Consider the following 12,500-nt stretch of genomic DNA (forward strand, 5'->3'; position numbering starts at 1 on the left):
AGCTGGAGCTGCCCCAGGAGGTATGGTCATCTCTGGGCACCACTGCCCTCTCTTGTCCTCTGCCTGTCCTACTCCCCTCAGCCTCAACTCTGGTCATGCTCCCTGCTCTGCCATTTCTCTCCTTCTTCAGCTTCTCTTCTCTTCTCTTCTCTTCTCTTCTCTTCTCTTCTCTTCCTTTGTTTCCCTATGCCAATGTCAGTCCCCCTTTATTTCACATTCACACTGAATGTGCACACTCATCAAAACACACACACACACTCAGTCACACACAGAGAAATGTTCTCTCTCTGTCTCTCTCTCGCGCTCTTTCTTTCTTTCTTTCTTTCTTTCTTTCTTTCTTTCTTTCTTTCTTTCTTTCTCTCTCTCTCTTCTCTCTCTCTCTCTCTCTCTCTCTCTCTCTCTCTCTCTCTCTCTCTCTCTCTCTCTCTCTCTCTCTCTCTCTCTCTCTCTCTCTCTCTCTCTCTCTCTATTATTTGGATTCACCACTGAAATCGAGCTGTCTTTGATGCTAGCTGGAGTGGATGTGTTCCTGAATGTAAGATGATGGCGTGTATAAATTGGCCATAGCCCACTTAACTCATCCTCTTTTATTGGGCCTATTTCATGTCAAATGATTGGACAGCTTTCCCTTGCTGTTCCACATGAGCGCTAACATCTGTCCACTCCCATTCCCCTGAAACGCACACGCTCCCAACTGGACTCCGGCAGCTCAGCTGTGCTGGCAGGGATGAGCCCAGCAGAGCCGTTGCTTCCGGACAGTTCTCTCGGACATGGTGCTCTCGACGGGCAGGCTAATCTCTCTCCCGCCACCGCATGAATTCTAATCATGTGCGAAGAGAGAGAACGAGAGAGAACGAGAGAGAACGAGAGAGAACGAGAGAGAACGAGAGAGAACGAGAGAGAGCGAGAGAGAGAGAGAGAGAACGAGAAGAGCTCCGGAGAGCCTCTGCTGGCACTCTCAGCCCAAATCCAATTTCACACCCTCTGTGTCCTGCCGCGTCCACCCTGCACAAAACCTCTCCACATGCCCCGCTGCCAAGCGCCCACTCCACTGCATGCTGCGTTCAAGCAGCCGTGACCTAGAAACTAGATGGCAATATCTGGAACAGGAAGGGAAATAAGTGTTGTTGAGACCCGACTGTAAACATTTGAATGTCTCACAGTGGTCATTTTCCCATCAGTACACAGTGGCCATTTCCCCATCTCATTCCACTCGGTCCTTTAGCGTGGTCAGAAGGGCAGTTCACTTGGGTGACGGGGGCCCAGGGGACAAGCAGCCGCTAAAACATGTTGAGAGTGTTGAGACTCTGCTCCACTCCCATGTTTGATGCACAGAGACTGAGCCAGGGCTTTTGGAGGAGCAATCTAGGCCAACACCCCTACGAATACACCACGGCCTTCACAAACAAACCGTGACTCAGCGACTCGTTTTTGACATGCCTGAGGTGGACGCCTCTCCTGCGCTGGGCATCCGCTAGAGCCCGGGTCGCCTCGACCAGACGCGTCACAGCAGATCTGTTCCCCGTGACCGGAGATGGGCCTCTCACGGGCCCACGCACATGACTCAGACATCAGCCCAGCTCCAGCTACTAGAGAGAGAGAGAGAGAGAGAGAGAGAGATTAACACAGCCCCAACAGATGAGAGGTTGAAAGAAAGAGTGATGGAGAGAGAGGGAAAGAGAAAGAAAGCAACAAAGATTATAAAACAAGGGGATGGAGAGTGAGGAAAGGGGTTGAGAAGGAGTGTGAGGGTAAAACTGCAGCTTAGAGACAGGGCTATTTTAACCATGCTGCCTCCAAGCACAGGTCAGAGCTCGCACGCAAGGTCAGCACTGCAATAAGGAGGGCTTGGACAGCAGACACACACACACACACGGGCCCCAGAGAGCTGACTTGGCTGAAAATGCTTCCTCCTCACACACCCTTGGGGCTGTTCCGGCTCTCCTGCTCCGCTCTGTTGCCAAGGCTACAGCTGCCCAGCCAGTGGTCAAGGTCAGGGCCGGAGGAGGTGGGAATCCGCCGCAGAGCGGCAGGGGCAAGATGGCACCCGCGATGCTGGTGAGGCAGTGGAGGAGCATGGCATGTGTCTGCACCACCATCTGCAGATACCCTCTGTGGGACCAGCAGTGACACTCCATTCTGGCTCAGTGTCCAAGCGGTGTGTGTGTGTGTGTGTGTGTGTGTGTGTGTGTGTGTGTTTGAGATGAGGCCAGGGGAAACTGGAGTGGGGAACACAGTCCCTGTGGCCCACCTCTCACCTCTCCCTGTCAGACATTGCTCTTCACAGCCCACTGCCGCTGCTGACATGGACATGTCTTCACACTTTAGAGGTGACAGGCCTGCTGAGCTGCGAGAGAAACACCACGCACACACACACACGCACACACACACACACACGCGCACGCACGCATCTCACACAATCTTGCACATAAATAACATTGCATGCATACAGTTCCTTTTTGTGTTCTCACACACACACACACACGCACACACACACACACACGCGCACGCACGCATCTCACACAATCTTGCACATAAATAACATTGCATGCATACAGTTCCTTTTTGTGTTCTCACACACACACACACACACACACACACACACACACACACACACACGCACACTTGATTTTGTGGCTTTATAGGTGAGCTGCTTGTCAGTCCTGTGTGCTGGCAGGATGAGTTGTTGAGCCCCTATGCTTGAGTGCTTCTTACACAGGCAAAGTGAGGCCATACAGCTGCCTAAAGACAAAACCAGCATTAGTTTACAGTCCACACACACACACACACACACACACACACACACACACACACACACACGCACACTTAAACACACATGCACTCACACACACATGCACTGCTATGCTCTTATCTGTTCCACTTCACCTGTTTCTGCCTCCATTTAATGCTTCAGTGTATCATCCGATTATTTCCACACCAAACACAAGCGGTAGGGAACACTGGAGTTTGTAGGTCAGTGTGCAAATCCAGTAGCAGTGGGTCAGACGCAGGTGTCTGGACATGCGTTACCATTGGCCTTTATTTTGACTGTGCCCTTGGCATGCTGGTTGTTCCCAATTAATATGAATGATGTGTACCTGGTCTATTTCTGCTCACTCTCCATTGTATGTGTACCACATATCTGTATATAGACACACACACACACACACACACACACACACACACACACACACACACACACACACACACACACACACACACGCATACTTATCCTCTCCTTTTGGTGTGCCCGCAGGCGAACCTGTGCTTTGTGGACGTGGACAACCACACCATTGAGCTCCCTGAGGACTTCCCCCAGCTGCCCAACAAGCCCGAGTTCATCTGCGAGCTCACCGACGTGCTGCTGCGCTTCGGCCTCTCCCCTGAGGGCAGCAACGCGCCCATCACCCTGACCGCCACCGCCCCCCCCACCACCACCACCACCAGCAGCAGCAGCCGGACGTCCGGTAGCCCTAGCACCGGCCTGAAGAGCACCGTGCTGAGGGAGCTGGTGGACGACGGGCGCAACGGCAACCTGGGCCGCGAGGACATGGCCGTGCTGGAGCTGCTGCAGGGCAGCCCCACGCTGGACCGGCTGCAGGCGCTGGCCAAGCGCACCGGCGTGACCGTGGACCGCCTGGAGGCCATCCGCAGGGGCGTGCGGGACGGACAGGCCGACGGGGAGACGGGCGGAGGTGGGGGCAGCGCGGGGGGCAAGCGGTCGGCGGAGGACGAGCAGGAGCTGCGGAGCGCCCAGCTGAACGTGCAGCTGCGCGAGGTGTTCGCCGGCCGCTTCGCCACCATGTTCGCCGACTACGAGGCGTTCGTCATCCAGAGCGCCCCCGACCTGGAGTCCTGGCTCACCAACCGGGAACAGATGCACAACTTTGACAAGGTAGGAAATACACACATGATGCACACATACTGCACACACACACACACACGCACACATACTGCACACACACACACACACACACACACACACACACACGCACACATACTGCACACACACACACACACACACACGCACACATACTGCACACACACACACACACACATACTGCACACACACACACGCACACGCACACGCACACATACTGCACACACACACACACCCACACGCACACATACTCCACACACACACACACACAAGAAAGAAGGAAACACACAAAAGGAGCAAACACACACACACACATACACAAGAGAAGTATACATAAACCCATTCACACAATCATGTCCCCTTGTTGTTCTCTTGCTAAGAGACATCAATTGAGAGGAGAGTGTGTCCACTAATGGCTTACTCTCCTCCCCTGCCATGTCTGCATCGATCCATCAGATAGGTATTAACTAGAATGTGGGGCAGCTGCAGGCTAGTCCCTCTTAGTCTGGCCTCCTCAGGCAAAGCAGATGTTGCTCTTAGAGAAATAGGGTTGCCATAGATTCACTCATCACCTTTAATGAGGCTCTGCTTCTCAGAATGGGCTGCTCAGGAGATGAGAGAGTGTCGATGTTAACATTATAGAACCGTTCAAACAGCACTTTTAATTGACCCCACTTAGACAGAAGCCGGCCAGAAAGTGCTCTCCTTGACTCGAGTATTGAACATGTATTTTTTCATCCTCTGAGAATCATTGCAAAGTCAACAGCTCCCAGATGAGTCAATAGGGATGAGTTTGGTATTAAAGTGATGGTAGTGTAACAGGTAGGCAGACACTGCCTGCTCCCAAGGCCACAGGAAATGAGTTCTCTGTCCGCCAGAAATTGGCGAGGTTGTGTGAAAATTGGATTTATTTGTGGCAGGTACAACTGTGCCCGTTCAGGACAGTGTGTCACCAGCAGCAAATAAAAGTGTGTGTGTGTGTGTGTGTGTGTGTGTCTGTGTCCAACCCCAGGCCTCTTTCCTGTCGGACCAGCCAGAGCCCTACCTGCCGTTCCTGTCGCACTTCATCGAGACGCAGATGTTCGCCACCTTCATCGACAACAAGATCATGTCCCAGTGGGAGGAGAAGGAGCCCATGCTGCGGGTGTTTGACGGACGCATCGAGAAAGCCCGCCTCTTCAACGTGCGTGCCCCCAGCCTCCGCTCCTCCACCTACCAGAGGTGCACCATACTGGAGGAGTCCGGTGAGCTCACCTGTCGAATGAGCGCAGTCTCTGGAGCTCTTTCAGATCCCTTCAAAAGAGCTCTCAAATCCCATAGAAACAACTCCCAAATCTCTCTGCATTTAATCCCTGCGATGCACTGAGAAAGATGTGTAGTGTTTAAGTGAATGGCATTCTGCCAAATAGAGGTGACTCCCAGGATTGTGGGAATTGTATGCATGTGTGTGTACATTATCAGGGGTACTGTGTGTGGACTTTTTGTCATTCAGTGCAGTGGCAGAGACAGAGGAGGCTGCGGGACTTTGGGAGAAGGTTAGCTGAATGATGAGGCAAAATGAATCTTCCCTGGCTGCGTCACACCCGCACCCAAACAGACAAAAGGGCAGACTGTTCTGATGCTCTGATAATAGTCAGAGAGGGAGAGAGAGATGGAGGTAGAAAGATGGGGGGGGAGAGAGACATGGGGGGAGAAACGGAGGGAGAGAGAGAGAGATGTGAGGAGGTTTTTAATGAAGTCTTTCGAGCGAGAGAGCGAGCGAGAGCGAGACACATAAAGCAGTCTTTCAGATCTCCTGGAGTTGGAGAGGGTACATGGATGTTAAGTGCTCCTGCCAGAGGAAGGAAAGAACATGGTCAGGCAGAGGCAGAGCCTCTGGACAGTCCCAAGGTCCGTGTGGACACTGAAGGAAGTCCGGAGTCCTTTAAAGGGAGCCTGTCAGCTGTTGGCAAGTGTATGTGTTCGAGTGGCCCAGGTCTTTTGTCTTAATTAAAACTCATCTGACTTCAGCTCATTAACTGCACTAATTACGGTTGCTGCATCTGTAGAAGGAAGCCTAGGGCTGCAGGACTGCATAGGTAATGAAACTCTGGATGACTGGCCAGCTGTGTGTGTGTGTGTGTGTGTGTGTGTGTGTGTGTGTGTGTGTGTGTGAGAGAGAGAGTACAGAGCACATCTGAAGAAGTACAGATGTGTTCAGAATCACTGGTATTCCGTCATTTCCAATTATGACTTTCTGTTTTTGTTGATGTTAGGGGAAGCACACACAACATTATTGTGTGTTAGTGAGATAAACTGGAGAAGTGTCTGTGCTGCTCTCTCATTAAACTTTCATCAAGCTCAGACACACAATCACATGCATTTGCACAGACACACACAGGCACACGCACATAGGTACGCACATGCAAGTCATGCACACACATGTACACACACAGACACATACACTCACATGCACATAGGTACGCACATGCACATAATGCACACACACACGTATACATAGGTACACACATGCACGTAATGCATACACACACACACACACACACACACACACACACACACACACACACACACACACACACACACACACACACACACGTACACACACAAACACACGCACACACACGTGTATACATAGGTACGCACATGCACGTAATGCATACACACACACACACACACACACACACACACACACACACACACACACACACACACACACACACACACACACACACACAAACAAACACACGTACACACACACACACACGCGGGCATGCACTTACTGGCATGCACTTACTGGCTTAAACAGGTCCTCTGCTCCGTAACATACCGGTATGTAGGTTGTGCAGAGTTAATGAATGCAGGAATGTAAACAGTGCACTCAGGAAAGAGCATTAAGGCAGGAGAGCCCAGAGTCTCCATCCACCCATCCACCCATCCAGCCAGCCTGGGTGTCTCGCAGCTTCTCAGCGCTCGGAAGCCCACGTGCAGACGGATCAATCTGACCAGTGTCCCATCAGCCTCCACTAGCCGTACGTATGCAGGGGAGCAGGCTCTTATGTAATGTAGCCCCCAGTACATGTCCCTGACAGAGAGAGGGGTGGAGGGAGAAGGAGGGAGGGCGAGAGAGAGGGATAGAGAGACAGAGAGGGATAGAGAGACAGAGAGGGATAGAGAGACAGAGAGGGATAGAGAGACAGAGAGGGATAGAGAGACAGAGAGAGGGGGATAGAGAGAGGGGTGGAGGGAGAAGGAGAGAGGGCGAGAGAGAGGGATCGAGAGACAGAGAGAGGGGGATAGAGAGAGGGAGGGAGGGTGAGAGAGAGGGATAGAGAGACAGAGAGGGATAGAGAGACAGAGAGAGGGGGATAGAGAGAGGGGGATAGAGAGAGGGGGATAGAGAGAGAGGGATGGAGGGAGAAGGAGGGAGGGTGAGAGATAGAGAGACAGAGAGAGAGCGGGATGGAGGGGCTGGAGGCCAAACAGAAAGGCAGATAAAGAGGTTGGATGAGCGCGAGCAGGATGAAAGGACTGTACCTCATGTCCTCTAATGAATCGTACAACACGCGGCTTTGATGCTCTGCCAAGGCTCCTTGTGGGGGGACCTCAAGTGGCAGTCCATTGTGCTTTTCTGCCAGGCCAGAACACGCTCGCTCTCTCTCGCTCTCTCTCTCTCTCTTTCTCTCGTGCGCTCTCTCTCTCTAGCTCTCTCTCGCGCTCTCTCTCTCTCTCTCTCTCTCTCTCTCTCTCTCTCTCTCTCTCTCTCTCTCTCTCTCTCTCTCTCGCGCTCTCTCTCTCTCTCTCTGCTCCGCTGGCACCAGCACACTGTCTGTGTCACTGAGTGGCTCAGCAGCTGATATTTTCCCTCATGTCATCATGTCATGCTTGAAATGACAGATTGATTGGGTTTTGATTTTGGTGCTAAGCTGCTGTCGCTTCTCCCCCCTCCCCCTCCCCTCCCCTCCCCACCACATCCAACCTCCAGCCCAGGCCATCGAGCAGCGGCTGATGAAGATCGATCACACGGCCATCCACCCCCACCTGCTGGACATGAAGATTGGCCAGGGCAAGTACCAGCAGGGCTTCTTCCCCAAGCTGCAGGCCGACGTGCTGGCCTCCGGACCCACAAATAACAAGTAAGCCTCCCGCTGCACAGCAGCTAGTGGTACACTAGACTATAAATCATAGAGAACTGTGGAGCAGTGTCAGACGTCTACATATGTTCAACTGGATTGTGCTATAACCATACAGAACCATTTGAAACAAAGAAGTCATGGAAATACTCAAGTATATGTGTCTTTTTAAGCAGTGTTTGTCTACATCTTGATATGCTGTAGATTCCTAAAGTATTGTACTTGTATTAGTGGTTGTGTTTCTGATGGTGTGTGTGTGTCTGTCTGCAGGTGGTCGAATCGCACAGCCACATCTCAGCGCCGACAGGACAGGCACAGACATCACAACGAACACCTAGGACTGGACAACGACCTGAAAGAGGTAACTCCCTCAAACTGGACAGCCGTGTCACAGTCCTGATCTTTCTGTTCCCCTGTCCCTTCCTCTGTCATCTGTCTGGTGGTTTTGTTAGTTTGTTTGTTGTTGTTTTTCAAACTATTAGTATGGTAGGTAGTTTGTCTGGTACTTTTAATTTGGTCTCCGTCTCTCTGTCTGTGTTTGTGAGTTTCCTTCCTCTTTTCCATCGTTTCCCCTTTCACGTTGTGTTTTGTTTGGGACTTTCTTTGGCCTGTCTTCTGTTCAGCGTTCTCTTGTCTAAGTGTGTTGTGTGCTCATGTGCATGCTGCTTGTCTGTCTTTCTTTCTTTCTTTCTTTCTTTCTTTCTTTCTTTCTTTTTTTCTTTTTTCTTCTGTCCTGTCTTCTTTCCGTTCTGTTTGTCCCGGTCGTCGCATGTCGCCTGGCGTTGCGCTCTTGTGCTGGTTTGGGCCGTACCAACCCCACCAGCAGGTGGAGGGGTGTCTGGTGCTGCAGAACTCTATGGCTTTCTGGGAGTGGGACAAAGCGCCTCCCCCACCTCTTAAACCGCCCAAAAAGTCCTTCTCAGCCTGCTGCCTGGTATGTGAAGGGAGTGTCCATGTGCAGTTTACCCCCCCGTCCCCCTCACAACCCCTACCCCCCCCCTCCCCTCTCACCAATCAACCCCTGCCCACTCACACACCTGCTTGAGGAATCACACACGTTATGGGTGTCAGTAACTAACACACACCTGCACGCGTATTAATGATAAAAAGAACATCCCCTCAGGTCCTTTATTCTGCGGGCCCCCATCAAAGGAGATCTAGTCACAGTGGAATGTCCTCCAGCTGCAGAGCTGCTGTCTGAGGGTTCCGAGGGTTCAGAGGGTTCCTGGGTGACGTGGGCAGTGTGTGACAGGATGAAAGAGGGAGACAGAGATGGGATCTTGAAAGAGCAGAGCAGAGAACACCCAGAGAGATTAGCTCCACGAGAGAGAGAGGGAGGAGAGAGGAGGAAGGAAAGGAGGGGCAGGATCAAAAACAGAGAGAGAGACAGATTAGACACAGAGGCATGGAGAGAGGGGAAGAGGTGACGATGATAGACTGAACAGAAGTTTAGGTTTTACTTTGCTTTGTTTTGTTGTTGTTGTTTTTTTTTCTTGGGGGGGGGGGGTGGTATTGTAGTTGTGTTATTTTATTTCAGTGTGGCTCTTCAATGATGAAAACCATTTAGAACTATTATTTCAATTTTCAATTTAATAGCAATTTAATTGCACATGTCTCATGGCGCTTTACAGAGTGTTAAACAATCAGAGAATCCTCTGATTAACCAGATATTATCCTCAAAACAAGTTAGAAATGCTCCCAAAGTACGAGACTTATGGAGCTGTGGGACTTCTCTGTGAGAAACTAAAAGAATCACAACACAACAGCTGTTCGCTCAAGGTCAATTCCTCCTCCTCATTTGCAAACAACAGGGCCTAGCTTCAGAGATATTTCCATGGAGAATAGATCAAAGTGCCATAATGTCTTCACTCTATTAAAAGAACATCTCTCTTCTCAATCACACAGATTCCCCCTCCCATCCCTCTAAATGTCATTTCAGTGAGGACATACCGTAACTTGTTAAACTTACTCAGCAATCTTTTAATTACATTTCTCTGGAAACTTTCAAAAGTCCCTGTGATATTTCTTTGAAGCTGAAACTCCTTTCTCTCTTTCTCTCTGTTTTGTCTCGGTGTGTGTGTGTGTGTGTGTGTTTCTGTGTGTAGAAGTACATGCAGGAGGCCCGTAGTCTGGGGAAGAACCTGCGGCAGCCCAAGCTGTCGGACCTTTCCCCAGCGGTCATCGCTCAGACAAATTGGAAATTTGTCGAAGGGCTCCTAAAGGAGTGTCGCCTGAAGGTGAGGCTAAACACACACACACACACACACACACACACACACAGACAGACATGCCACCTCACTCAGAGATATGCTGCACCTTAGCGGACGTTAAGAGCACAGTAGGTGCGTGGGTATCCTCTGGGTGTGTGTTAACGGGAAGGGTGGTGCTGTGCAGACGAAGCGCATGCTGGTGGAGAAGATGGGCAGGGAGGCGGTGGAGCTGGGCCACGGAGAGGCCAGCATCACCGGCCTGGAGGAGAACACGCTCATCGCCAGCCTCTGTGACCTGCTGGAGAGGATCTGGAGCCATGGCCTCCAAGTCAAACAGGTCAGCACACACACACACACACACACACACACACACACACACACACACACACACACACACACATATATGCATATTCATTCACTAAATCTTCTACGGTGATCTACAAGATAAAGAAGAGAGATAATGCTGTGTTGCATGAGATGCGTGTGCCATGCGTGCCTCTGCCACTCTGCCGTCTCTGTGCTGACTCATGACCTGTTTTCTCTCGGCCATCTGTAGGGGAAGTCAGCCTTGTGGTCACATCTCCTTCACTATCAGGCCCGAGAGGAAAAACAGAGCTTACTAACCGATTCACCAGGCAAGGCCACACACATACACACACACACACACACACACACAGATGCATGTACATGTGAATGCATAACTTCAGACATGAAAACAGTGCACAAACACACACACACACTGCAGACACACGTGTGCACAAATACACACACAGACAGGTATGGAAGCTCCATAAGCTGAAGGCCTTCTTATTGTCCTGCAGGGTCAAACAGTCCAGAGAGGCGAAAATCTGATGCCGGTCTCGGGCTCTCAACACTGCGCGTCTCTGTCATACAAGATATGAGGTATGTGTGCTTCCTGTTTACACAGCTCATGGAGTGAAAAAGATGAGCGTGCTCATGTGAGATGTGGCGGGGGAAAGCCCTGCGAGGCCTCCCACGCATGGCAGTGCAGGGGACTTCACCACTGGACTCTGCTGTTGTCCCTTGTCAGCTGGAGGAGTTTTCTTGGCATGTTTTGTGGTCGTTGGGCAGTTTCATCACTCACAATTACCTCTCTCTCTCCCTCCCTCCCTCCGTCTCTTTCTCCCTCACTCTCTGACTCTCTTATCTCTTTCTCTTTCTCTTTCTCTTTCTCTCACTCCATTGTGTTTCCCCATCACTCTATCCGTGGCTCAGGCACATCCAGAGTATGAGCGAGATTAAGACAGATGTGGGCCGCGCCCGGGCCTGGATCCGCCTCTCCCTGGAGAAGAAGCTGCTCTCCCAGCACCTCAAGCAGCTGCTGTCCAACCAAGCCTTAACCAAGTACGTGACTGACCGCCACTCCAAATCAGAACACTCAAAGCCCCTAAAAACTCCTCTAAAAACTCCCCTAAAAACTCTCCGAATCAGAACATAGAGAGCCATGCACTTGTATAAGAGCATGTGTGGTCCTAAATAGGTGTGCAAATATGGATTTATGCAAAGGTTTCCATCTTTATATCACAATTAAACTTGTGCAATACTACAAAAAACTGCTTGTGTGTGTGTTTGTGGCTAGTTGTGTGATTGTGTAATGTGTCCCACAGGAAGCTGTATAAGCGCTATGCATTCCTGCGCTGTGATGAGGAGAAGGAGCAGTTCCTCTTCCACTTGCTCAGTCTCAACGCTGTCGACTATTTCTGCTTCACCAACGTTTTCACCACCATCAGTGAGTGGCACAGCAGCACATGAACTCCAGCAGCACACGACCACAACATTACAACACCAACGCAACGGCCACACGCACACACACACACACACACACACACGCCTACCCCACCGCAAGCCTCTCAATCACTGCAGCAATGCAGAGCAAAGGACCCGCACTGCACAAATGCTGCTACATGTGAAAACATGACCACAAACTTCACATATTAAGTTGTCTGACATAATGTCATTTCACAAAGACAACATGACCCAAAGCATTTTAAACAGCACCCCATACCATGAGCAGAGCGCAGTACTAAAACAAAACCGTTATTTTGACAATGTCTCTTTGTCCTCCATCTGGTCCTTTTGGCTGTGCCGACCTCTGACTCTAATCTCTAATTTAATGGAGTATATTTGAACACAGTCTCATATGGCCAGCGAGTAACTCCATTTATTTTTTTTTGCGTCTCAGTTGACGTATCCGTCACTGTCCTCGTCTGCACTGTCCTGCCCCGTCCTTGTGTGTCCCCCTGCCACCTCTCCCCAGAC

General features: G+C 50.9%; 1 protein-coding gene across 1 annotated transcript in view; it reads left to right on the forward strand.

Moving 5' to 3' along the window:
• dennd5b (DENN/MADD domain containing 5B) overlaps nucleotides 1-12,500 on the forward strand; it is a 58,093-nt gene that overhangs the window by 36,562 nt on the left and 9,031 nt on the right. The window contains 12 exon segments of the mRNA XM_042078616.1: nucleotides 1-20; nucleotides 3,257-3,895; nucleotides 4,893-5,124; nucleotides 7,863-8,013; nucleotides 8,281-8,371; nucleotides 8,834-8,944; nucleotides 10,116-10,247; nucleotides 10,405-10,557; nucleotides 10,777-10,855; nucleotides 11,042-11,123; nucleotides 11,457-11,585; nucleotides 11,849-11,970. The exon segment at nucleotides 1-20 is cut by the window's left edge and continues 168 nt beyond it. Coding sequence (XP_041934550.1) covers nucleotides 1-20; nucleotides 3,257-3,895; nucleotides 4,893-5,124; nucleotides 7,863-8,013; nucleotides 8,281-8,371; nucleotides 8,834-8,944; nucleotides 10,116-10,247; nucleotides 10,405-10,557; nucleotides 10,777-10,855; nucleotides 11,042-11,123; nucleotides 11,457-11,585; nucleotides 11,849-11,970 — 1,941 coding nt within the window.

The sequence above is a fragment of the Alosa sapidissima genome, chromosome 22 (assembly GCF_018492685.1).
Source record: "Alosa sapidissima isolate fAloSap1 chromosome 22, fAloSap1.pri, whole genome shotgun sequence".
NCBI classification, from domain to species: domain Eukaryota; kingdom Metazoa; phylum Chordata; class Actinopteri; order Clupeiformes; family Clupeidae; genus Alosa; species Alosa sapidissima.